The sequence below is a fragment of the Rhipicephalus sanguineus genome, chromosome 6 (assembly GCF_013339695.2).
Source record: "Rhipicephalus sanguineus isolate Rsan-2018 chromosome 6, BIME_Rsan_1.4, whole genome shotgun sequence".
Lineage (NCBI taxonomy): Eukaryota > Metazoa > Arthropoda > Arachnida > Ixodida > Ixodidae > Rhipicephalus > Rhipicephalus sanguineus.
This window is the reverse complement of record NC_051181.1, coordinates 77,041,874-77,068,472: the sequence shown is the minus strand read 5'-3', so window position 1 is coordinate 77,068,472 and position 26,599 is coordinate 77,041,874. Positions and strand designations below refer to the sequence as shown.

The window sequence follows — 26,599 nt, the reverse complement described above, 5'->3', positions numbered from 1 at the left end:
CACCTGGTTTTGTGCTAGCTCCATGATCGGTGCACCGATTATGGAAGCATTGTAAAGCGACGATGTCATGTGATGGCGTCATCACGTGACATCACGATATATGACGCTATGATGACGTCACAAGTTTTGACGATCTACGACGTGATGATGACGGCATCACATGATGATTATTTTTTGCATCAATCGATTTACGCCGCCGACGGTCAATTTTCGTGTTTGATAAAACATCTGAGGCTTTCGCATTAATATTGCGTATTGAACGTTAACAACCTGGCCTTACATACCAAACTGTCCTTCACCATGTCACCTCTTTGACATGCGCGAAACAGCTTCGCTTATCATCCACTTCACAGAGTGAAATGGCTCCTCAACTTTTTAAAATGTTTATTGTGATAACAATTATATGGACACTCCGCGGATTTTTGCCGTCGCTATTGCCGAAATTTTCTGTATAAAGACCAAATTAATAACATCACCACGCGCATTCTAGCCGCGGGTAAAAGCTCGCGAGCGCTGGCGACGAACGCGGCTGAAGCGGAGATTAAACTAGCCGGCCGTCTGTCTCCGTCGCACGGACAGCGCATGAGATAACATCTTCCCGCGTGCGGGCCTGCCGTCGATTGCTCATCAAACAGAGAGGAAACGCCCCGCCCGTCTTTCGTAAGGAGCATGAAAGGACGCCAGGGGAGCGGAGGGGGGGGGGAGGGGACCGCATCGTTCGAAGGGCGCAGTCGCTTGCGCGCGCGCTATCTCGAGGCATGAGGAGACGGCTCGTAAACTTGTGCTCTCAACGCTTACTTCGTGTTTAGAGAACTCAGAGCAAGAAAATGCTTCGGTTCCTGGAGCGGCCATAGTCCCTTAAACCAGTGTTTTGTTGAGTTACGCGAGATCGGATCCAAAAGAGTTAGCTGCTAGCCTTACTTCGTTTAACAATACAATTTGTTGGTATCGCATTCATTGCTTCGCCCTTAAGCGAAACTGAGTTTTTTTAACCATCAGCTATTCACCCTCGAAAGCGAGGGGCGGACGTGTAACATGGGTAGCCGCTTCAGTGTGGGCCGTCAGCGACGGGCCCGCTACTGACAGCTGCGCATTTGCGGCTGCTCCGACCAGGAGATATGCTTTTATCATTGAGACGACATTTTTAAAAAGCAAGCAAAAAATTCGAATTGGAACCCTAGCACGTGAGCTCGAAAGGGCAGGGCCTTTTAGGGGGTATTTACCGCAGAGTGATTGAACTCGGACGTGCTGGTATAATCAATTACGAAAAAGCTCTTCCGAATGAAGATCCATGGATGAAGTATATCTGAAGTGTGAACGCGTGTCCACCGTTCGCGTGCTCTTCCATAAACGCGAAGCAAGGAAAATTCGATATTGTCCCATATATCTACTGCTAGCGATATCCCAGATTTCATTCCGCGATGTCCGGAAACAGAATTGACAGACATTTTAGCAGCACCCATGTAGTTATTACTGAACATTGCTTTCCTTACGTGCCGTACGACGCTTGAAACGAGCTATCAGCAGCGTTTCTAGAACAGACGACGTACGCCGATGAATCGCCGTCGCACTTTCTCGCTACCGATAGGCCTAGACGTCACGAGCCTCTGCGGAGAACGCGTTTTGCTGTCGAGCCGACTTGCAGAACAGAAGCTGCGTCGGCACCGTGCATGGCATCGTGGCTTACTCGGGACGCACGCGCGAGCGCTATTTATTCAGCGGAATAATTCTTGGTCCATGGTTGCGACTTTGGCAGCCCCAAGATCGAACTGCACATGTTCTGACGCGCCGGCCGTGCGATTGCCGGTGATAGACGCCCCCAAACCCGAGACTTTGGCGCAGTTTGACGCAATTTTCGTTGATATCAGGATGGCGCAGTAAATACAATTTGGCGCATTTTGGCGCAGTTGGCGCAGGAGTGGAATCACTGTATTTAGCTTGGTCCCCAACAGTTAGAAGCTACGCTACTGAACTTACTGTAATATTGCTGTATGGTCTAATAGAAGTAGAAAACGATTTACACAGTATGGGCCAGTCTGAATTGTTTAGCATGTTTTAACCAAGGAACTTCAAAAACGCAGCACTCATCAGTATTCTCCAATGACCGCTCAAAATTAGTCACAACTGAAATATGGTTTGCAGGCATGTTGAGTCTTTCTTTGAAAGACCGCAGAGAATGATGTCTCGGCACACGCTCAGCGCAAATTATGAGATTTTTGCAGAAATGTAGCAGGATGTCGCAGGTTTCACCTCTTAGCGCAGTGTGTCTAACGGAGGCATTCCTCAGTTTGGCTTTACCATCCCAATCAGTGAATACGGCAACATGTTCGAAGCGATCAGGCCAGTCTTCCACATTCTCGAATGCCTTACCATGGAAGGCACTCGGCACTCATGTTGAGCAACATAACAAACTGGTGCTGCGCCCTCTATGCCAGTATTGACAGTCCCGACCGTAGTTTTCTCAAGTAATGGTCCACGTTCAAGCAAATGTTCATGGAATGTTCCGCTGGCACTACGAATGTAAGCAATGAGCTTGACCAGTGCCGAGGTTCTTGGAGTGCTATTGGAGTGCTAAACGCGAAGTGCTTGAATGGACAACGACAACCGAGGAGAACACAACACGAGCGCTAGACTTCAGCAAGTTGATTTACTTGAATTTTAGTGAGCACTGAAGCAGGGCTGCAGTTACTGTCGCTCAGAGGAGCTTCAGGCACAGGCCTACCCAGCAGATCTATACACCAGTTTACAGTGAAACCTCGGTGATACGAATCTCACGGGACCACCAAAAATATTCGTATCATCCGAAATTCGTATCACCAGAAAGCATGGAAAATTAGCATGCGACAAAAGAAAGCTGTTGTACATTTTCATTTATTGTTTTTCAGGGCCGCAGCAACATCAGCAAGAAGCCTGAATGATTGTCGGTTAAGTTTTCAGATGTCGGAAATCATACCAGCACTCGTAAATATACCGCCCGTACGCGCGTATTTAATTAATGAACCAGGTGCGTTGTGACCCGCGACAGCAGTAGGCCCTTCCAAATTTTAGTATGCTTTTTTGCATGAAGCCGGAGTGCTGCATCGAAAGTAACAAAAGAAGCGTTTTTACGCGATGGGTCAAGGCTACAAACTTACAGAACCACGGTCCTGTGTTATGACTTTGTTGTCGCGGAGATGTTGGGGATGCTTTTTTGGAGATTTACGGCCGTACAAGTTCGACCTCAACGGTCGCGCATGTTGACGTTGTGAGGCCTGACTCCTTCGCCAAGACCGTCCTCGCCTCCTTTCGGTCCTCGTCCACCTTTCATAGGATGCCTGATGCACGAGGCAGGCACGTGTAAACACAGTACAACGACAGCAGCCCGCGTCGACGCGTTAGAAAAAAAAAAAGCATGGCGGTAATGTCCTCTGTAATCTAAACACGAGAAAGCACACGGAGGCACATAAGAGCCTCAAAGATTCGCGCGCACAATCTTGGAGGCCGTGAAGCGTCTCTGAAGGTTTATTCTGACCGTAAGAAAAGTGTTTTTCTTACATCGTGATTCTGACGATTTGGCGGTGCGGTGCGCATGCCCACGCGTGCGTTCCCGCGCTAGCACGTGCTTGGTGCGTGTCCGCGACGGCGTGGAACAGCACTTCTTCGTACATGGGCGGTAGCGTACGTTCGTATCAAACGTCGCTGGGTGAAAATAGTTTCGCAACAACCGCATTTCATCACATTGCAGGCCAATGGGCCTTGGCCGGAACCAACGAAAAATTCGTATCACCCCGAAATTCGTATGAGCTGTGATCGTATCACCGAGGTTTCACTGTAGTCATATACCACAGGGTAGACCAAATAACTTTTGATCAATTCACAATGAGGGCTGGTAAAGGACCTTTAAGGGGGCCTTTTCCAGGTCATTCTAAATGGAACATATCGAGTGGTGCTGTAGGCGTTAATACAGAAAAATAATTCCGAGGCATATTCATGATGGTCAAATGTTCATTACCCAGTAAGAACTCGTGCAAGCAAGGAAAACTTGCAAGACAGAACTAAAAGGTTATGTAAGCTTTATTTTACTCGCACGCTATACAGGACATGTCCAAGTTATGGCAGTCAAGGAGATAAAATAAGGATAGTTAAAAAAACTGCCACCTTCTGTACAAGTAAAAAAATGTAAAGGAGATTGTGAAAAAATGTTGGCACGGCCTTATGTCAAATGCACGTTCCTGCATTGCATCTTCACATCTTGTCACACAGATTCTTGACAGCTTTGCACAGCTCTTTGAGTGATGGGTCCCCTGCATTGCTAGCCACAACCTTCACCACCTGTGCACAGAGAAAAGTACTAAATTAGGAGTGCGCGAATATTTAAAACTTACGTACTGGAAAAATTTAACGTTGCGCAAAACACACGAGGACTAGAAAGGAACACTTAAACAGACAAGCACAACTGACAACTGAAGTTTATTTCAGGAAACACCGATACTTATACATGTAAAAAAACACACGTCACATCATCACATGCTCAGGCTCTATCGCGACACGAAGGTAATCTCTTTTTCTTGGAGTGCTACTGACGCGCAGCTGATGCAATTGTCTCCGGCGCGCACAATGTAAAGCGCTTTGAGGATCTCCCTCCCTAATCTATCACCGGATTGTGCTAAGAATTTTGTCTGGTTCAGAATTGGCCGGCAGTTGCAGCGTTTACAGTGCTCCGCCATATGCCCTCCCGCGTTGTTATTTACAGTCCAGTTGTGCTCACGTGCCCTCTCATTGTAGCAGCGCCCTGTTTGACCTATATATACTTTGTTGCATGTCAGCGGCACTTCATAGACATCTTTCTTGCATAGGGTGTACTGTATCGCGTGTTTCTTAGTGCAGGGATCCAGTCTCACTTTGTTTATCACTGGACAAATCTTGGACAATTTACATGGGACACTGAAAACAAGATTCACATTGTACCTTTGTGCAACACTCTTCAAATTGTGTGAAACCCTATGCCAATAGGGGATAACATGCACCCTCTTTTTTTCTGCTATTTTTTTTGTGATACCCGCCTGCTTTTCCTTTTTGAACTTTTGAAGAAGCTTCTTGCATAAGCTGGAAACTAAAAATGAAGGAAAACCCGTTTGGGTCAGCCTGGTTACCTGATTTTGGAAGCTTAATTCTACTCTGTGTGCGCATGAGTTACTTAGTGCGTCCTTTATAGGCCAACTCCGGCGATTTTTTGGCCATGTCAAAGTAATGGTGCTTTTATGTTCCTGAGATGGCTGCTGTCACGGGCCCGATAGCAGAAATACTCGGCAAATTGGAGAATAATTTTAAATAAGCAAAAAAAGTGCTACACCAAAACCCAACCGAGCATACATCTTCATGTGACGTATAAGTGGGGACAAAACTGGAAATCATGCAAGTATGAAAGCTGCGAAAGCGGCGAAGAGCAGAAGCTCAGTTGAAAAATGACTCCGTCGGAAATCTTGTGTGTGACTGACCGTGTCACGTGCACAAGCTGAGCTGTCGGAAAATGACAGCTGCGATTCCGACGCATTTGGAGGCCAACTATAATGGCCATTCCTCTTCGATGAAGTGGAACACACCTGTTTAGCTCTTTGCTTGCCTGGTTGCTCATTCCACCGCCAGATGGCACCACCTGTCCAGGCAGCTCAAGTTTGTGGGGCCGTCATCGGGTAAAATGCTATCGCTGAGAAGTTCGCGGACTAACTAAAGTTCTTAATATTGCTATGGGAAGAGTGCATAAGTTTGGCAATAGCCGCATTCAACATCGTGTTGGTACGGCCGAAGGAATTTCATATAAGCCAAGTATGAACCACCTTTCGCACCCATTAGGTTACTTGTGTCCGGTCACGGTGCACCCTGCATATGCTCCGGAAAGTGTTTCCGTGGTGTTCACGCATGTGCATTCTTTAGCCAGTAATGCATTACCGTACTTTCCGTGCGGTAAACCGGCATTGCTAGCTAAAACACTCGAATATAGATATGCAGGGTAATCGTTAGGTGCAAGTGTTTCGTGACTGCCAACAGGGAATCGTGTGCAGCCCACAACGTGACACCACTTGCCACCCATCGCACGCATTACCACAAAGAACTGAAATTCACACGCCCAGCCAACGAAGCGCTCGCCAAACACTCGCGATTGTTGCCTTGCGGATAGCAGACGCTCTAGGGGCCCCTCGGTTCTGTCACTTCCGCTTAACAAAAATGACGTCACGCACACAATGTTGCCAATAATTGCGGGAAGCGAGGTGGGGAGAGTCGGGGCAATCAATAAAATTCATTTGCAATGAATCTGCGTATGTCTCCAGCTTGCAATTTGGCATAAATAACGGGAACGTGAGAAGGAACGTACCCAGCGAATTTTACTGAGATCCATGGACCTTGAAAAATCACTGGAGTTGGCCTTTAAGCCCGTCATCGCGACACCCCTCTTCACTAACTTAGAATGGACACTGTCATATGAAATCAGCCGCTTTGTCGCCCGTGGCCTGTACTCCCAGCACACATGCGTGTTCATAAAAGTTAGCTGTAAGTCTAGGAAGCGAATGCTATCATCACTAGGCCGCTCGCACGTAAATTTTAGCGCCTGCGATGTGCTTCTGAAGGTATCTACTATTGCTTCTACTGTACGCTCTAGCATTGGACCTGCCACTTCATTAACAACCACGAGGTAGTCATTCGCATACCTGAGAACGGTAACCGGGTTAGACTGGACAAGAGGGCTGTTCACACGTTTGTCAAAGATACTGAGATACAGGTCAGACAGAATCGGAGCGAGTGAGGACCCAATAGACACACCCTTGCACTGTACACAAAGCTGACCTTCGAACTTAACCACTGTGGACTGAAGGTAGAATTCTAAAAATTCTAGAACCTTATCACTGCTCACTCCAGTGGCACAGGTGAACTTCAACTCCCCGAAATCCTCAATCTTATCCCTAATTGCACTGAGCAAACCGTCATGGGGTAAAGAGTAGTACAAGTCTTCCACATCCAGTGAAAAGGCACACACACCCCTCCACGTCCCCTCCTGTAAAGTCTGCACAACTTGCGCCGAGCTCCGCACAAGGAAAGGGTCATCAAGGGGGAGCCTGCGTAAATGTTGCTGAAGGAAGCTGCCAACTTGCATTTGCAAGTTGGCAGCTTCTCTGATACTATGGCTCTAAATGGGCATTCAGGCTTGTGGGTTTTTCCGGCGAAGAAAAGTTCCAAAACACCCACCTCAGCCTTGCTCATCGCCTTTTGAAGAGCGTCCAAGTTGAGGTCATCCAGCATCTTGACAGCACGAGTTTTTTGCGTCTTCTCGTTAAAGGTACACTCAAACCTCATTATAACAACGTCACATCTGCCACGAAAATAACTTCGTTATATCCGAAAATTCGTTATAAACGTTTATTTGTAACACTCTAGCTATGACAACACTGTTCTTCATTTACTTCGTTATAACCGATAATTCATTATATCCGTGTTCGTTATAGCGAGGTTTGAGTGTATGCAGTATGCTACACCAACTCGCCCACATCAAGCTCCTTCTGCTTCAGGTTAAAACTTGCGTATTTGAATTTTGATTTAATACGTACTAAAGGCCAAACTAATCAGATTAGGATGAGTGACACAATAAAATTTGCATTATGCAGACATTTTCCAACTTTGGTGTACTTTTAAGCGTTTCCCAAAGACTGCTTCACCCAGTAAACTTTGCTCACCTGGCCATTGTTGATGTGGATGTGAATGGGAACAGCTGATGGCTTTGCTTCCACGGGACTGCCCGAGAGCGACAGCAACGTCTCGCCTCGCCGCGCTGGCCGCACTGTGGCCGGCCGCTTACTGTAAAGGCAGGCAGGTAAAAATTTTGCTGTTAAAGTGCAGAATGGCTAAAACTTCAAAATGGTGGTTAGCTGAGCTTGTTGGTATAAAAACATACGGTAGTGCCTATAGTGCAAACAATGGCAAAACCTACTACTATGTTGACAGTCTGCATCTGTGTCATGTAAACCCTCAACCACTGTCCCATATTTATGCTGTTTGTAGTAGTATAATGAAGAAAGCTTTGCTAATTTGTGAGTGCTGGCATTCACAAGATATTAATGTACAATAATAATTAGCAGGCTTTCTTTCTTAGTTCATTGATGGCATAAGAATCACAGTAGAATAACCAGGTACTAGAAAAATGATAAAAAAAATATTTGGAAATAGGAGAGGATAAGCAATATTCTACGTAAATTTCACTCAGTTCTATTTTACGAAAATTGGCCTTTAAAGTGCACCTCTCCTTTGCGAGAAGACCACTGCTCAATGCCCCTTGATTCACTTTTTCAAGTAATCATCAAAAGACCTCAGTCTCAGAGTTGATTGCTTCACGAATCGATTGTCGAAAAAAATTTCTCGAATCCGTCAAGAACGAGCGACGTTACAGGGATTTGTCACACACTGAGTGCCTTCTCTCTTCTCTCGGCACCACGAGCACGCTCAAGGCTACACATGGGTGGATGACGAAGGGCCAAGAAGCTACGTCTGTATGTCAGCGTGCGACGTGCCATTGACCACTTTCTTGTTTTTTTCTTTGAACGCTTGGCTTACTTTCAGTGTGATCACATGTGCGCTTGCGTAGAGCGCAGCACGGGGACGTCGCAGCACACTGCGACGGTCGCGTTAACTATGGTATGCAGCTCACGATGTTCAAATCAGCCAGTGGCTCAGGCAAAAGAAGTTATGCCAGCGTGCGTCATGACCTTGAGCACGCATCATGAAACGTGACTGCTCTCTCCCATTCCTATTCCTGGCACGCTAGTGCGGCTACTGTGTAATGCTAGCCGACTATGGAGCGTGGCACCGGTACCCCGCATCATAGAAGAAGGTGGGAAGAAGCAGATCTGGTCCAAACACAGCTCTTGGTTTATGTTGACTATTGGCCAATAGTATGCTATCTGTTTGACAACAAACACCAAATGCTGACAGCTCCAAAGGGAGTGGGCACAGGCCTCTGCATGAAAAGAGGGCACTGGAGAAAATGGCAACTTCGCGCTCTGCTTGTAAGCTCTCCTTGCTGTGCACAACTGTCAAATTTGGCTCAGCTGTTCGTAGCAGTGTCTGCTTTCTGCAGGATGTGTTTTTTCCACCAAGCATGAGGGGTAGTTCATGATTCGTTTAATTAAGAAATCGCTTACCGAATGTCAAATTTCGGCGTTACAATGGGCAGTCCTGTGGTTGTACGGGTGTGCACGACTGGTGTGCGCATGCTCACTTTCCGAGCCTTCTTGGCAGACTTTGGTACACCGGGTGCCTCGTCCGATGCTTTCTTCTTCGAGTTTGCAGAACGGCACTGGCTGGCTGCCTGCACAAGTGAACAACACATGGATCGCAGAGGGCGGAGCAGAGTAAAAGAAAATGCGATGACAAGGGAATTTTTTTTGTCTTCCAATTTCAGCGCGATGCAAAGCGATGTGTAGGAGGAATCAAATGCACAACAGGTGTCGAGATCAGACAAGGCCAATTCGAGAGGTTCCCACGTCCCCCAAAATTGACACTGAGGCTGCAAAAAAAAAAAAGAGTACTAACTAAGGGCTGCAGGTTAACGTTGATCCTCCAAGGTTCTTTAGTATACTAGCGAGAAAAATTAATTGAACTAAATTAGTGAATTACACTTTTGCAATAGAAACATTAAACAAGTTCCTTACACAGACATTATGCACAAATGCCTGTGTACTACTTAGATTTATGTGCACATAACAGAAATCCTCTGGGTGGTCCAAATTAATCCGAAGTGTCCCATTATGGTATGCCTCACAATCACATTGTGGCCTTAGCACATGAAACCCCAGAACTTATTTTTTAAATCTTGCCCTTTTCACTGTTCGAAGGGGCTGCAACTACCATTTCAAACACAGTGTCAGCTACGGGTGAGCTATTTTGCTGTAATGGCACTGCCACCACTTTGACAGTGCGAGGACTGTTGACAGCGGGCTTGACAAGGTTTGATGCTTACGGTGACTCATGTGCATCAGCCCAATCGAACAGGTCTTTTAGGGAGGATGTATCACAAAAGGCACTACATGTGAGAGAGGCTGGGATGTGATGCATGCTCAACTGTAAAGGCACTGCCGGGAACGCAGTGCAACTACAAAATAACCACTAAGGTCAAATTTGCAACTCCCGATGTGCACCAGTGCCACCAACAAAGAAATAAATGTGATGACACTTTAATCGTGTTAACGAAAGTGCTCCATGACAAGGGTTTTTCCTTTGTACTGCCGCATAAAGCCGATCGTCACTAGCCGATTGTATGCAATGCATCACCAACTGAGCTCACTCACTCGGTGCGCGAATGCTCAACATACTGTACATGCGCATAAGTACAGGAGTGTATGTGCGCGGTGAGGTTGCCTTGTGCCCACAGTGATTGTACACGAGTGTGGAGAGCATCTTGTCGGGCTAATGCGGCAAGGTCAAGTGGCGATGAGATTTGTTTCTGCAAAGTGACGCGCACCTGAACCGGTCCACACAAGGTGGCGACGCGGTGCTTTTTGCGTTGTTGCATATTAAATGCGTGACAGTCTGCTCTTAACAGTGACACTAGCACTAAACAGCCAAGTGACACCCGATGCCAAGGAGACAGTCAGGGATGCTTATCGCAGAGTTGTCGGTGATAAGTTGTACCAGCATGCTCACTGGTGGTCACCACACCTCCGTGAATTTCTGAACCTTAGTAATACGAACGATGGCACACTTGCACCAAAGCTCCAGCTGTCTTCAGAGTTGAGTGAAATATGAAACAGCACTGGGCTAGTCACATTTGTAGCCAATACTTTGTGGGTACACGAGAGATGAGCTCAGTCTTCAATAAAGAAAAGGTTAACACATGCCGCACTTACCCTCTTTGCCTTTGCACTTGCAACAACTTGTTTCGACCTGCAAACACACAATATGAAAAACATTTGTGAAAAAATCTCTACTCTTCAGTAGTTTCACTTACATAAACAGCGCTGAATCAAAGCAAATATGCCATGCACAGGAATTGCAATGACATCGTGTGTTAGTTCAGATCCAGCTCGGGTTCAGTTTAATACTCTCATTCTAAGTGATTCAAAATAGCTTCAGACACAACATATGACGCCACTATCTGTCTGTAGCATCTCATCACTGTAATCGGTACCAGCCTTCACTTCCGTTCTTTGTCCCTTTATTTATCCAGCTAATTTTTACATTTTTTTTTAAATCACACCTGTGAAAGTTGATGCAATGCAGCCCAGTGAGGCTGAGCAGAGGACGATAGATATTACTTTCCCTGCAAATTGAAAATTCTATGTAGCTAAATAAATCATTCACTAATAAACTTCAAAAGAATGATATTCTGTAGCCAAAACAGCAAAATTGATAGCAATAAGCATTGAAGTTATGTCTATAACTAGAAACGTTGAGTCTATATTATTGCTTTGAAGTTTTCATTTCACTGTACATTGTAAAAAGTGTGTTGGCCATGCAGTATAATTCCGGAACATTAGAGTGCAGCATTCAGGAAACAGAAGCAAGCAAGTGTTGCCTTTATGCAACCTATAAAATCACTCTTTACATTTAGAAAAAAAAGTTTACTGTTCTACCCATCTCAACATGTTTTTGTCTTGCTGAAAACATGACCAACACTTGATTTTAAATTGGTGATTTAAAATCCTTAGTCTTATATTTTAATTTAAAAAGAAGCAACTGCACTTTTTTAGTAACTGCAAGGTGGAAAAAACATAGTAACATCTCTGTGATGAGGAATCTTCCGGCGTTGCATAAACTCATGGTCACCTGATCTTGGGTTCATCAAAATAGACTTTTCTTATGTTGCTGAAATTGATTTTTCTCGTACTGCCCTATGCTAACATTTCTGTGGCACATTTTGTGTAAAGAATAATCCACAGGCAACCAGGTACTTAGCACAAATGGTTGAACTTAAAAATAATGAAGTATTTATATAATAAATTAAGTTAAACCTCAATATAACTTCATTGCATCGAGGCTAAACTGTTACTATGCTGCGCTTGCATTGTTTCCTATGCTAAAAGGCTGAAAGGGAAAGGCAAAGATGGATCAAGGAACTTCAATGTTTTTTGGTTTTTTTTTTAGATTTCCAGCACTTACCATTGTCTGCAGTGACACAAATACTACCATTTAGAGTGCTTCCAGCTAAATAACAAGCATTCATAAGGCATCGCAGACATTGAAACGACAAGCTTCCCAAAAATAGATTTTTTAGATATTTTCTATATTCGATGCCCGCTCGCCCACCTGTTTAAAAATTCATTCAGCACTGTCCCATCAAGGTATCGGTCAGTGAAGCAACACTGAAAGCACTTCAACTCACCGCAGCCGTGTGGCAGTCAAGGGCTTTGTGCCCAAAGATGTTTCAGTGTCTGCTGAACACACGCTTGCAGTAGACAGTGATGTGGTGGCAGATGAGACGTTAGTAATGGGCACTACAGCAGAGGAGAAAGAAGCAATTCGGTGATCAAGAGAGGCAACAATAAAACAAAGATATGCTTGAAAAAGAAAAAGGATATCATGGAAAAGGAAAGAAAGCAGGGGCGTAGCCAGAAATTTTTTTTTTTTTTTTTTGGGGGGGGGGGGTTCAACTACACTTTATGTATGTTCGTGCGTAAGTTTGTATGTGTGCGTGCCTATATACGCAAGCAAAACTGAAAAATTTCGGGGGGGGGGGGTGGTTTGAGCCCCCCAATCCCCCCTTGGCTACGCCCCTGAAAGAAAGGCTTCACAAATGTGTGCAAAAGCAAGCACCAAAGAGAGGAATTTCTCATATCATACGGGAAAAACTAAAAACCTGGAAAGGAAAGGAAATTCAAAAGGAGTCTACCGAGTGAGCTCTCCACATTAGTGCACACTTACTGGACAGAGCTGGACAGACCACAAACATGCACCTGTCACAACCAATGACATTCAGTCCTTTCCGAACGACAAGCTGACGCAGAAGCAAATATGGTGCACACTAGCAGCAAAGTCCTATCAATTCAGTTCTCCCGATATGACATCAACGGCTTGCTGTCTAAGTCTATGAAAACGCCTATGACAAGATTATGGGATGACCCTGATTATCACCAAGAGCCAGAGGCATGCGCAGGGTTCCCCTTCAGGGGGGGCGCAGAGGGTGCAGCGGCCCCCCCAACTCCCTACTGAGTCAATGTATGGGGCAGACTTTGTGCCCCCCCCCCTCTTAGGTGACTGGGGGGGGGGGCCCTGCCTTTCCCCCCTCTCTTGCGCACGCCTATGCCAAGAGCACCCTCACAGACTTGACTCTGGTCATACTTTTTGGCTTCCATTCTGGCTAAGAGACCAGGAAACACTACTACATAGATTGCGGCTGGGTGTTGCATATACACAACGACACCTTTGTAAGATTGGGCCGGAGAAAAACCCTAACTGCAATGTGTGTCACACATCAGAGACTATTCACCACGTCCTGTGCGTGTGCCCTCAATACGCGAACGAAAAACAGTCACTTAAGTGTGTCATAGAACGTCTGGACTCCCACACCTTTTCGGAGGAGAAGCTTTTAAGAGCTTGGGAACCATGCCCAACAGAGTTTAAGATTTCTAAGCGAGACAGGTTTAGATGCTCGCCTTTAGAGCATGTGCTACGGTATAAAGACTTTCGCGTGTGTCCTGTCCCCGTGCAGGACACAGTGTACAGTGACTTATTGTGCCACACCATAGTCACCTACTCATACCTTCCTCTTTCTTTCCTTTTTCCTCTTATCCCCGTGAAGAGTAGCAGGCTAGAAACCCACTTTTCAGGCCGACCTCTCCTCCTTTCTCCTTATTAAACATCTTCTTCTTCAGTCCTTTCCAATCAGCGCGCACAAAGAGGGAGACGCTTCGCTTATTGGGTTCTTACAGAATACTATCCCTGATTAGTCAGTGGCCAGCATCTACTCAAGTCTTCCAACATGACAGCGCCAAAGAGCCCGTGATGCTGTCAGAATTTCGGTGTTGACGTCTGTGTTGGCGGCATTGTGAGCGAAAAATTGGCATTGTCCGTGAGCAAAAATCGCGATGGATGCAAAGAACAAAAATCAGGGGTTCGAGCTGGGGTCAAACCCCGGCATTCTGCGTGGCACACACGTGTTCTACCACAGAGCCACGCCAGTGCTTTCTTGAAACTGCTTTGGAAAAAAATAACGTATACATGTATCATGTAGTGCGAGATCGTGTTAACGCATGTAATATTGCCCAGCAGAAGCGTACGCTCACACAAGACATCGCGCCATGTGGATTGTGCAACAAGTAGATGGTTTATAGCTGCCGACCCATTACAAAGGGCCGAGCTAAAATTACCATTAGCCACAGCATCAACAAAGTCTGCAGCTATGTAGGTGTGCTTGTTGCCTTACAGACATGCAGTGGGTGCTTTGCTACTTTGCAAAATGATGAATTATGGCATAGTGGGCACTTCGCAAATGTACCTGCAATAGCCATTCTTGAAGAGTTTAAAACGGGCAACATTGCACGCACAGACGTTCCTTTCCTCGCCGCACAGTTAGGTGCCCATCGAGAATTGAAGCAGGGCAAGCACATGAAAAGGCGCTGTGAACGGGGCCCGAATCGCATTCCACTCTTGAAGGAAACTTAAGCGTCCTCCAAGTTTTCTTAATGCTTCGCATTTACAGCATCTTACATGTGTTCCTTTATGCATGTCAGGAGTGCACATAATAAGTCTGGCTAAATATTCCAAAAAAAATGAGTCTGGCCACTCTTGGTAAAGATTCATCGCCAATGCCAGCATCTAGCTGCATGTTCCCACAGACACCCTAGTCATACATTCGTTATAGTGAGCCATAAAATAACAAAAAGAAAGCCTCTGCCCGAGTCACACAGTTATTTCAGGGCCCCGAGTCACTTCAGGGTCCTGGTGCAAGGCAGCATTTCTGGCTGTTGTGCAAATGACACCCGATACTGACCACACCATTACACACTGCCACTGCTGCACAAAAGCGATTCGTTATGGTGCTAATGTGGCAGTAGAAATGTGGTGTGGGGCCCCAAATGCTCCTATAGGCAGCCACTTTCACTCTAGACCTATTCTTGGCGTGCCAACGAAATGTGAACAAAAAAATTAAGAAGCTCAGAAAGCAATGTTATCTGGCAATATCCTTTGCAAAAGCTTCAGTATAGCAAAAGCCAAGTGAGAATGACTGTCAAATTTTCACAGCTTTTGGTGTCACACTTTTCCTGCTCCAGAGGTTTCACTGTCCCAACTTGCTTAGGACCCCTGTATAACATTATCTCGATAATTCGAAAAACTCTTCACTCAAGCTGAAAGACACTGCGAATGCCACAGCTGGCTCCAGCAAAGTCGTATTTATTTCAATAGGGGAGAGCTTCCACAAAAAAAAAAAAGCTGCCCAACGGTTATATACCTAACAAAATTCCTCACTCGTATGGACCGCCTTAGAAAAAAATGTAGCAGTTCCTCGTTTTCAACAACAACAAAAAATTGCATCACATTGCCGCTCACTTTAATGAGTGAAACTTTGAGATACTGCAACCTCACAAACATTAAAGAGATACTAAAAAGCAAAAGAATCTGCCTCATATAATAATAATACTACTACTAATAATAATAATAATACTGTAATAATTGTTGAGGCTTTATGTACCAAAAAAATGATATGGTATAAGGGACGCCTTAGTGGAAGGCTCTGGAAGTTTCGATGACCTGGCGTTCTTTAACAAGCACCTAAATCAAAGTACACAGGCCTCTAGCAGTTTGCCTCTGTTGAAATGCGGCCGCCGCGACTGGAACCAATTCTGTGACCTTTGGGTCAGCAGTCGAGCACCGCGACCTTCAAGACCACTGTGGCAGGTCTCTCTCAAATAAGTAAACCACACTCTGAAAATGCTAAAAACACCACTTCTGCCGCAAGAATGCACTTGGTAAGCAAGAAAACTGGCAGAAAGCAAATACATTTGGCAACGAAGCCTCAAGGCTGCTCAACTGCAAGCATAAATCTAAGGTTGTCACTTGCCATGACAATCTTAGATTTTGATGGAATCTGCTAGGACCCACATAATTGTAAACGTGAATGATATTGTGGATGCACATATGATCACATGAATGAGCGTGACGTTATGGATTTCAAAGTACGTTTTCTTACTTTAGCCACATTGCGTCAACTGGAGCCACATAATCTGTAAACATGAATTACACTGCGTACTGAGAGAATCGTAGAAATAGCATAGCAAGTTTCAGGAAATTTCATTGACGCAATGCGGCTGAAATAAGAAAATGTACTTTGAAATCCATAACGTAACACTCATTCAGGCGCTCGGGTTCTGGTGCAAAGTTCCGTAATTAAACAACTACCTTCATTGTTTCTCTTCTAGTAACGAACCTATTATGGAATAATTAACAATAGAGTAGTCAAAGAAAAGCGTATATCTACCCTTTGAGTTTCATTCGTAAAAATTTTTATCTCCCTGAATTCGAATTAATGTTCCACTGAAGCACACTCAGTGCTGCAACAAGTGCGCCGAAAACATCCAGCTATTTTAGCTGGTCAAACACGCGCAGGGTAAAAAGATGTATAGATGGACAACAGTGGGTCATGTCCGGGTGTTTTAGTACTTACCAGCGGTGTCCCACACTTCTCTGAAGGGCCGCTTCAGAATGTCCTGCACAGATGAAGAATGTCGGCACGGAACCAGTAAGATATAGCTCCGCTGCTTCAACCAGATCTCCTCAGAGCAAAGAGAGCAACAAGCCGCCAATCATGATGGGTACCAGTCAAAATACAGAATTCCAGCATGTTCCAACATTTGATTGGACTGCTCTGACTTCATAAGATTTCTAAATCCTGCACTTGTCCACATATTACATTTCTCCAAAAATGCCCTAATGTTTTTATTTCTAATGGACTGCTTATCTGGAACTTCTAGGACAATCGCCACTTTATTGCACATTAACTTGAATGCATTTGCCTTTGACTTTTACTTGGATGGTTATTTGTGTTCCATGTTTTCTATGTTATTATGTCTATTTTTTACCTTCTAGGCTTTTGCTTTTGCACCTCCCTTCTGCAATGCACAACTGCACCGTTAGGTTGAGTAAATAGCTAAATAAATAAACAAACAAATTTTTCTGGCTATGTCAACAGAAGTTTTAGTGTTTAAAATAATGATTTCATTATTAAAAACAGTTTTGCTTATTTAGTCCCTCATGGCTGTTGTCATATATAATAAAAAGGTTTGACTACCCATTGAGAGCATTTTAAGTGTGTTCATCTTGCATTCAGAGATGTAAACGTGTGGTGTCTTTCAACTCTCATATGTAACCACTGCATATGTGGGCAAGTGCTGGACGGCCACCTCAACACTAGTGAACTAACCTCGTTTTAAAGCTCTTCTCTGCGGTCACCCGAATCCTGACAAAAATGGACAAAATCCACACACTTCGTCTCACACTCCATGACCAGTGGCTCGAGGAAAAAAGAAAAATGCCGACACTACCACTCACCTCGGGCACCGTGCGAATGATTCTGTCGTACCACAAGTCGACGTTGCGACAGATGCGGTTCACCTTCTCTTGCATACTCACACGAGAACTCTCCAAAGCGCATTCTAGCTCTGTGACCATACATTTCAGGTACCTGCACGCGTATCGTAAAAAATAAAAAAAAAAGATTACTAAAAAGTTCATTGGAGGATGTCTGTAAAAATCAAGCGATAACTCCGTTGTAGTTCATCTGCTCATATGCCAGAGTTCGCACATGTTTTGGAGACAAAGAATGTGGAACCTTGAAGACCTCATCGAAGCTTTTTCAAGTGTACTGAGCAACATCCAATTAAGCACTTCGTTACTGTACTGCAATTATAGGCGTATCTACCGGGGAGGCAAGGGCGCCGCCGAAAAATGTTAGGGGGGCGGAGCCCCCCCCCTCCCCACTTTCGACAGTGCTTATTGTTGGCTGCAGACTGGGAAACTAACAAATCAGGCAAAGTTTTACTCAAACGCAGCAATAACGTAATTTTGTAATAAAATTTGTCCTACGATTCTGCTGTGACGACTGCTGTAATGACTGTGACGCACTGTAGGCTACCTGCAGTGCGGGCTGCCTATTCCACAATTGCGCGTATTGCACTCGAGCATTACAGAGGAGGCTATCGCTCAGCAGGGGCTCTATAACATTACAGCCATCTGTCACGATTTTATTTTGTTCTGCCTGGCCTGAAATTTAAGTAATCGGCGACGCAAATATGAGCGGGAACCAGTAAACGTTTTATACCCCATCAAACGCTCTCTTTTTTAAGGAAATTCAGTTTCTTTTTCTGAAAGTTAATAGCATTGCCACCGCTCCACATTGAAGCTGCTGTGAGTTTATGAGTGTGCAGAAGTGTGGAGTATTTTTGCTGTGCCTAGCCAGGAGAGCTAAAAAAGATTCCCACTTTGGTCTCCGATTAACCTGCTTCACCTCGCTTATCATATGGCAGCCTGCAACGGTCGCGGCGGCTTCTAAAAAGGCAGTGTAGTCGAGCACATTGAGAAGCCCCGCTTTCAAGTTTGCCGCGTAACTTGATCTACCTAAACAGGAAGATGATCAGCGTCCACGGTTTTCTGGACTAAGAAGGCTGCCCACATGCAAAGGATTGTGTCTGTTCCTAATAATGTTTATTTCTCTCTCTACCTCTCTGTCAGCAACGATGAGTTCACAGAGAGTTGTATGCGCGCAAAAACAGCTCAACATCGTTATACTACAACAGTGAAAGTATCTATTATACACATATGAATCCACCTCGCCCGCTGCTATAAGCAGCCCCTGCCAATGTGATTGGCGGGCAGCCTTCTTAAATTACGCTCAGAAAGAGTCACTCTCTCGCTATTCCGAAAAGAAATGAGTTATTGTTCAGCACAGTAATGTGCTGCTTATTGCGCACACTTCATTTTAACGCCGCGAGTTTTCGCAGAATTGTAATGTCGCATAACAAGGAGGCGATTTTATGGCACAGTGAAGATTTTTGACAAATAGCGAAGAACCAATGATAAACAATACGGCGTATTGAAAATCGTTCATTACTATTATTTTTTTACGGAGTCATGCGTAAGTCGTAATTACGTGGTGGATCACTTACACGTCATTTGTTGCGTAGTTTTACGAACAGCTGCTGTGAGCATGACCCAGAAAATTTCGACCAATCATTAACAGCCAATGACCTATACGGAAAGAAACAATGTGGGGTAGTTTAACATTATAAACGCACATTTTTTCAAGGAAAACTTGAGCTTACACAGTTTACATAGGCCATTTACGTGGAGGAACATGAGGGAAGGAGTAAAGGGCCGCTTCACCACATTCCCGTCCACCCCCAACCCAAGCTGGGAAAAGTAGGAGGGCAAGGAACGACACCTACCATATAAATTCGTAGTCATTTCTAATCTTATAACTATACACAACCAGCTCAATGTGGTTTCCTTAAGCATTAAAGGGACCGACAACTGGACAGAACGTGTGATTAGATCCTGATAGAAATGAAAAGACCATGAAATATAGTGACAGATTCTAGCATCCTTTTCGCGTTGTGAGTAGGATTTATATTTTTAATTCGTGATTAAATGTAACAAAAACCGGTATGTCGCGCAGCCTAGCGGAAGAGCCTTGAAGCAGGATTATGAAGTCGGTCACTTTGCTGATGCATAGTCTGATGCTGTCATGCGCGCCATAATTGGTCCTCAAAGTTATAGCATGTATATAATTAACTATTCCCGCTCTGTTCTGCGTTTCAGGCAAAAGGAGTTGCATGATGAGAAGCAGTGCTGCCTTCGCGGCTGCCAGTGGCCCATGTTGAGTTGCGGCGCATGTGCATGGAATGCACGCATGTGTAGTAAACCGCTACGCTTGATCACGAACAGCTCTTGCGCTCACTGTTTGCAGCATGTGTTGTCAAGTGTGTATAAGACTTCATATTCGCCGCAGATGGAAAAATTCTGATTAAAAATGGTTCATCGTGTTTCCCACATTACCATTCCGTGGCTAGACACTCTGACCAGTTAGCTTTCCAATGCACTAAAGAAAACAGGTGCCCTAAAAATTGGTTGTCAGTCCCTTTAATCGACTGAACTTGGTCTTCTTAAAAAAATACTTTATATTAGAGGGCTCTAACAGTAAAGAAATTGGCACTCGGCTTATCCTGAAGACTTCTGCGAAGTACCTTGCTTTGTCAACCACATGTTTTGCTTAATAAGTGAGAATTTAAGGTACTAGAGTCCATAGCAGGTTCTTCATACTCATCGTATCTACAACGCTAAACTAAAACTGGGAAGTTTGCTGATGCAATGCTCAGATGATCAGGTTAAATTTGGGTGTACTTTTTAAACTTCTCGGTAATATTTACAAAATGTGATTGAACACTGCTGTGTTGTCGCGGTATAGGGTGGCCCAGCCTGCACGATCTGTTTGTGCAGATTCTTCCTTGATTTAAAACAAACAATTTTGAAAAGCAAGTCATCTGATCAGCTCTATGAATATAAAAAATCACCTCAAGTCATATACAGGGTGTTTCAAGAAATGTGTCCAACCTTCTCAAAAAATCAGGAAAATGCGATATTTGAGTGCTGCCTTCAGAATTGGTTTTTCTGTAGTGGCAGGGATGTTAAGATGGTTAAAGAATTTATTTGGGACTGTAATTAAAAAAGTTATATTAATTAACTTTTTAATTAGTGGAGTTAGGTGGTTGTGTCAAATGGGAGAATTGAAGTTCTTCATGCCAGGAACTCAACCAAACTTTGACCATGCTTGCCAGATGAGGCCCCAATCCCCAACCACCGCTGAACATGCACAGCGCAATGAGTGTAGAACAAAGAGAAGTTAAGCTACTTCACTAAATATATATTGAACTCGTGCTTTACAGCAAGTTCCCATAGTCTGACTCGCTGTGCGAGCAGATTAGAGTTTTTAAACGTATTGTGGCTGCCTACTTGATCTGGTCGACACCAAGAGCTGTTCCTGGGAGCAGGGAGGACTGGCGTGGCTTTGTTTTCTTAATTCGAGGCATCTTTAGAGGTAGAGTGGCAACCACCTACAATGCAAGACGTCACGTCAGAGGTAAGACTTGTGATGGCTGCAACCATGCAGAAAAACCAGTTCTACGCAATTATTAACTCTACAATGTGTAATCTACTGTATAGCGTGCTACAATCAACACTTCAAAATTTTGGTCAAGGCATAAAAACCTACACGATTATGATATGTTGGAGAGTTTTGACTTGTGGACAGTTAGAAAAACCTAATGCAATATCGAAATTAAACTTTGGCAGTGGGCATAACATTTCCTTTTGTTGTTGCAGATACAAAATGCAGGTAGTACCACGGAGGATTAATTATTCAAGATGCAAAAGAGCACTCACTCGGGCATCGCAGTAAAGGTACAGTGCTGGACAGGGTGTCAACGTGCCTTCTGTCACGCAAATTGGCTAATAGAGCCAGCAAAGTGTGCACTGTGCTTAGCAAAGGCTGAAACTTATGCAAAGGCTGAAAGCATGTTTCATTTCTACCACCTAAATGATTGTTCTTTGCTCATCTAATGTCACTGGAATAGCAGCCTGAACCCCACTTGAAAGAGCCAGAGAAGAGTGCATGCTTCAATGAGATACAGTGAACTGGACCACTGTATCAACCGATTACTCTGACTGTGGTTGTGATGGGCTCCTTGACATGCATAAGGCAGAAATAGGAGAGCAGAGCCACGGATGCCAGTGAGACTGAAAACTTCAGAGTACAGCAGTCCAGTACTTGTTGTGGACAAGAGCAGTGACAAACGGCTTGTAGACAACAAGAGGCTAAGTGCACACACACAAAAAAAAATATCCGTTGCCAAACATCGAAGACCAGTTCGAAAGTTTCGCTGGGTCGACTAATCCACCCTTGATCTTACCCATGGTTACTTACAAGAACCGATAGCAGAGAAAGCCAAGCTCGAAACAGCATTCTTTACACCAGATGAAATGGGACAGTTTGAAAGAATGATGCCTGGCATAACAAATGCACCAGTTGCGTTTCAGCAACTCGCGAACAAGGTGTTGGGGTCGTTAAAGGGGAAGATGGCAATATGCTATAATGAAATTGTGTTAATCCCAGCTGCACATTGGTGCAGAAATGATGCAACAATTGTGTCAGGTGTTACAGACTTTGAAAAACCTAAGGCTCGCTTAACGTCACAGAAAGTGTGCCTTCGCAAAGGAGATTGTCAACTCTTTGACCAGAGGACATGTAATATGGTAGGGAGATCGGGAAAAAAAAAACGGAAAAAAAGAAAGGCCCCAGCCCATGCCACTAGGTATAACAGGCTTGATAGAACCAAGAGAAGACAAATAAATTTACCCTTTCTGGGACCGTGCGCCCCTGTCCAGCAGAGCGGAGCAAGCACTTCCTACCCCTACACCACTGGCCTTGAACTTGCAAGAAACAGCGCGCACGGAGCCAGCAAACCCTCCTTACCCTTTTCCGAAGGGAGGGAGCGCTTGTGATTGGCTAGGAAAGTGGTGTGATGCAGCACGCCACTTGCGAGAGCTGAGCGTTTCTAGCTGCCAGCTGCGAGTGAAGTAGAGAACCTGTCATCTCTGAGCAAGACTGCGTTTTTTTTTGTACGACAACGGCTTCACTCGACCACGCAAGACAGGCAATACAAGCTTGGAAATGCCATTTCCAAATTTCCAGAGCCGCAAAACATCCACAAAGTCACTGGATTTCTTGGATTAAGGAACTTCTACTTCAAGTTTATACCAAAAATACCCTCTCATCGCTGAGCCTATAATGAGACTGTCTTGCGATTTTTCTTATTACTCCTTTCTACGATCAAAGAGTATTCCATTGTGCTGAGCCGTGTAGTGTGAAATTTCGTACATGGAAGTAAGCAGCACGAAATGCAAGACGATGCACACAGGGAAGAATGACAAGAACAAGCGCTGTTCCCTGTGTGCGTCGTCTTGCTTTTCGCGCTGCTTCCTTCCATGGGTCCATACTAACTGGCCCAGCTATCTACACTTCTGAAATTTCGTGTTGTGGCTTTGCACAGCATCAAGCCAGGCAAGCTGGCCGGAAGAGATGACATATTTTAGAGTTGAACATTACAAACTGCCGAATTTCTGTGTGCTGTGATGAAGTATAGGCGTCAGTGCTTGAATACAGTGATTGCTTGTGTCTTTCTTTATTTGTTTATTAGTTCCTTTTTTAACTTTTTCCTATCGTTTTTCTTTCATTTAGTAAAGAATTGGAGGGTAGCAGAGCATTCGTTAACAGGTTTATTAAGGAAGTTAAGTATGGTAACCTTAACGAGAGCATTAGGGATTTAACGTAGGCCGAATGTTAGCATATAGATAGTGCCCTCCTTGAGAAGTGCTGTTTGTGTTGTGCCAGAGAACAAAGAAGAAAAAGACGTTGACGTTAGTGCTCTCGGGCGTGTTCACCTGTGTGATGTAGCTTGACTGAGTGGCATGCGAGTTATTGCTTGTTTTTTCGAGTAAATTTTTCTTTTCTGCTTCTTGCGTCTGCATGATGGCAAAGGCAACAGATTTCAAGATCATCAGGGAATACCACTATCAGCCTCCTTATAGACATAAGCCTTTGTGGAGCGACAGCTGCAACAAATTAACAAGTTGTGGGTGTCAAAGTAATGAGTCAACAATTTTAAAATATCCAATAAATTTGACATAATCAGCGAAAAACATAACTTATGCAGAGTTAACACAATTTTCCCGGCCCGAAACCTTGGCAGCTACACATGCAGGGGATTCGCTACACAGACGGACATTGAAACTACAGAGCATAGTGTGAATGACGGAGGCAAAAAGAAAAAAAAAAGCAAAGCAAATACGCAGAATCGCGGCCGAATTTCCCGCAAAGCTTTAGAGCACTTGCCTAAAGAAATCAAGTGCTGCAAGGTTGAGCGACATGACCCACAGGCATGAGCCCTGTTTTGTGCAAACTTCGAACTCGGGTTAGCATTTAGTCCTTGTATTTGACACTGCGAAATGAAGCTGTAATTACACAGTTTAAACTGTGCTCACATTAGACACACCATGAATTTCTATTCTCCCCGCACCCACCAAATTACAGAGAGCAGTGGGCGTTGACGAATATGCTACCAGCTTTGCTCAACACCCGAAACTAGAATAGGAGCATTCAGTGATTGGGAAGTTATGTCGTCATATCCCATCAACTCCCCCTCCCCCCCGCCATCAACACCAAACATACTTATCTCTGACTCAGCCCTGTTAATGACCTAGTTCGAAAAGCACGCATATGACGCCTTTCCAGCGCTTTTAGTCGCGCTAAAGGCTTCGCTGTAAGGTGACAGTTGGCACGAGCATAGGCCGACAAAAAAATGCGCAGCTAACTGTGGCCTGCTAGTTCTTCGGTGTTAGTTGACGCAAGTACAGCAGAGTTCCGATTGTGCACGCCCTACGAGGAAAGAATTGTTGACCAAATGATTCCATCCTGCTCTTGGCCAATTTTTAATCGTGCACACATGCTATCAGTGGGGCGCAAACAGCGAGCCTGACTCTGACCTACCTAGCTACTGCAAACGCAACCAAGTTGCCGAAGTTCCCAGCTGACGTCCGAGGCAGTCGTTTGGCGATTCAGCTGCGACTACTTTACTGCAGTGGCCAGTAAACTTTCAGAAATCTCGCGCCTAGAGATGCCACCATGGTCCGCCCTCCTGCTCTTGTACAAAGTGTACTACAAACTGCGCGCGTAGCAAGTTGCTCCAGGGTTGCCAGGTCGAAAAGAGAAAAAACGGCCGGCAGGGTTCTGTTTGGTGTCGTACATAGAGTTTCTTACAATGTGGTGTCGTAGAATCATAATTACTGAAATTAAAGCAGAAATTATTGACTTTGGCCATCATTTCTATTAGGATGACGAAGTTTTTTGCGCTGTTGCAGAAATGACGCTCTTTTCACGCGCCTTGCGTGATTTTCCTTAAAAGTACTACAAGTAACTTGCTGCACGAGTGTGTTCAAAATAACTGTTGCTGTGATTGAAGCACAAATTGTAGTCACTTTTGCAATCGTTTCTCGTGTGGTGACGAAGTTCGGGCAGTTAATATTCCCGAGCCGTAGTTCGTACGCAGTTCTAAAAAATAACCCAGACATGCAGTTCGTCAGATATTTGATTTCTAATGCCGATGAGTGCAGAGCGTTCCTGCATGCGGAGCGCTGCGATTCATTCATTCATTCACAAAACTTTATTAGTCCTGAAGCCCGGTCTTTTCAGACCGAGGCGGGCCGCGATTATTCTGTTCATTTCCAGTTACAATACATGTCACGTTCAACAATAGGTGCGCTGCAAATTGAGGACCCATGCAACAGTTTTTCCCCCGAGCGTCAGCCAAGCATTCAAAAGTAGTTTCTCGGGAGGGGGGGGGGGCGCAGTTTGAACCCCCCCTTGGTTCGTTTCGTTCAAATCAAGGGAACGAGAAAGTAACCAAAAAGTAGCCAAGAATAGTTATTTTTCTGCCGCCACCGGCCTAGAGAAGTAGCCTAGTTGGTGCAAAATAGACAAACCTGGCAACCCTGAGTGGCTCCACAGAACACCTGACGGCATGCGATCGCAATCGCGGATACAGAAAATCAACCTGCTTTTTGTTTTCGGATCTAGGCGATCTACAGGGTTGCCAGATTTGACTACTTTACGCCAAATTGGCTACTTTGAAGAGGCCGCGGCGACGCGTTGGCTACTTGGCTACTTTTTGGCTATTGTTCTGGCACTGGCGTCAGCAGCTAATATACGCTAAAACCTAGTGCGCAACTATAAAAAAATAAGTGTGTGAAGAAACGTCTTCCGACTGCTACGTCTTTGGTGCAGAAGTTGAGAGCCATTAGTCCGTCATCTGTTCTAGGGCCGAATGCGATGAATGCTATGAGAACCTTGCCAAAAGACATATTTGGTTGCCCCGAGCATCGCATTGAGGAGCAAGTACGGCACCTTTGCCAAGCTGAGGATGTGAATGCCGACATGCCAGCAATAGAATTCTAGATCAAAATATACACCTACCAGGATGCATCAGGCGCTAATCCTATGCAAGATATTGCAGACGGCGCATTGAAACTCCTCGTTCTTCCTATATCTAACGCAGAAGCGGAACGAGTGTTTTCTGCTGTGGATCTCACAAAAAGCGACTTAAGGAATAGAATGTCCCGCGAACTTCTCCTCGCGATCATCAGGGTCGAATTCGGATTACGTCTGAAAGGTGTCACAAGCTCTACATTTACAGTGCCGCAGAGCATGCTGGCTAAAGTGAACTCAAATATGTACACTTGATTGTCGGTGCACCATAATTGCCAATTTTCTAGTCCTAATGGCTCCTCCAGGAAGTCACTTGGATTTTTTTACTCTATTGTCTTGTGATTAACATTTCTGTGATGTATATTTTTGTATATTTAAGTGTCAGAACGTAGTGATAATTAAGCTAAACTGAAATCGCGTTTGGCTACTTTTCTGGCTCCAAAATAAAGTAACGGCTGCTAGTTGGCTACTGTTCTGGCTACTTTGCTTAATTTCGTGGCTCTTTTTCACTTCGAGGATCTAGCAACCCTGGCAATCTAGGTTAGGGTG

General features: G+C 44.7%; 2 protein-coding genes across 6 annotated transcripts in view; one reads left to right on the top strand and one right to left on the bottom strand.

The window, feature by feature from the left end:
* LOC119395907 (uncharacterized) overlaps positions 1–24,708 on the bottom strand; it is a 195,141-nt gene extending 170,433 nt beyond the window's left edge. The window contains exons 1-9 of one of the 5 annotated variants that reach the window (XM_037662924.2): positions 24,557–24,691; positions 20,965–21,065; positions 17,509–17,641; positions 16,625–16,667; positions 12,347–12,458; positions 10,872–10,908; positions 9,168–9,334; positions 7,707–7,827; positions 4,044–4,311 (exon numbers count right to left, since the gene is read on the bottom strand). In XM_037662924.2, coding sequence (XP_037518852.1) covers positions 4,225–4,311; positions 7,707–7,827; positions 9,168–9,334; positions 10,872–10,908; positions 12,347–12,458; positions 16,625–16,667; positions 17,509–17,641; positions 20,965–21,041 — 777 coding nt within the window. In that variant the 5' untranslated portion in view covers positions 21,042–21,065; positions 24,557–24,691 and the 3' untranslated portion in view covers positions 4,044–4,224. Of the gene's footprint in view, positions 1–4,043; positions 4,312–7,706; positions 7,828–9,167; positions 9,335–10,871; positions 10,909–12,346; positions 12,459–16,624; positions 16,668–17,508; positions 17,642–20,964; positions 21,066–24,556 lie in introns of those variants that run through there. The other 4 variants (XM_049416811.1, XM_049416813.1, XM_049416812.1 and 1 more) reach the window with 4 other exon arrangements.
* The window catches only part of LOC119395911 (uncharacterized), a 595,703-nt gene that overhangs the window by 485,472 nt on the left and 83,632 nt on the right, over positions 1–26,599 (top strand). The window lies entirely within an intron of this gene.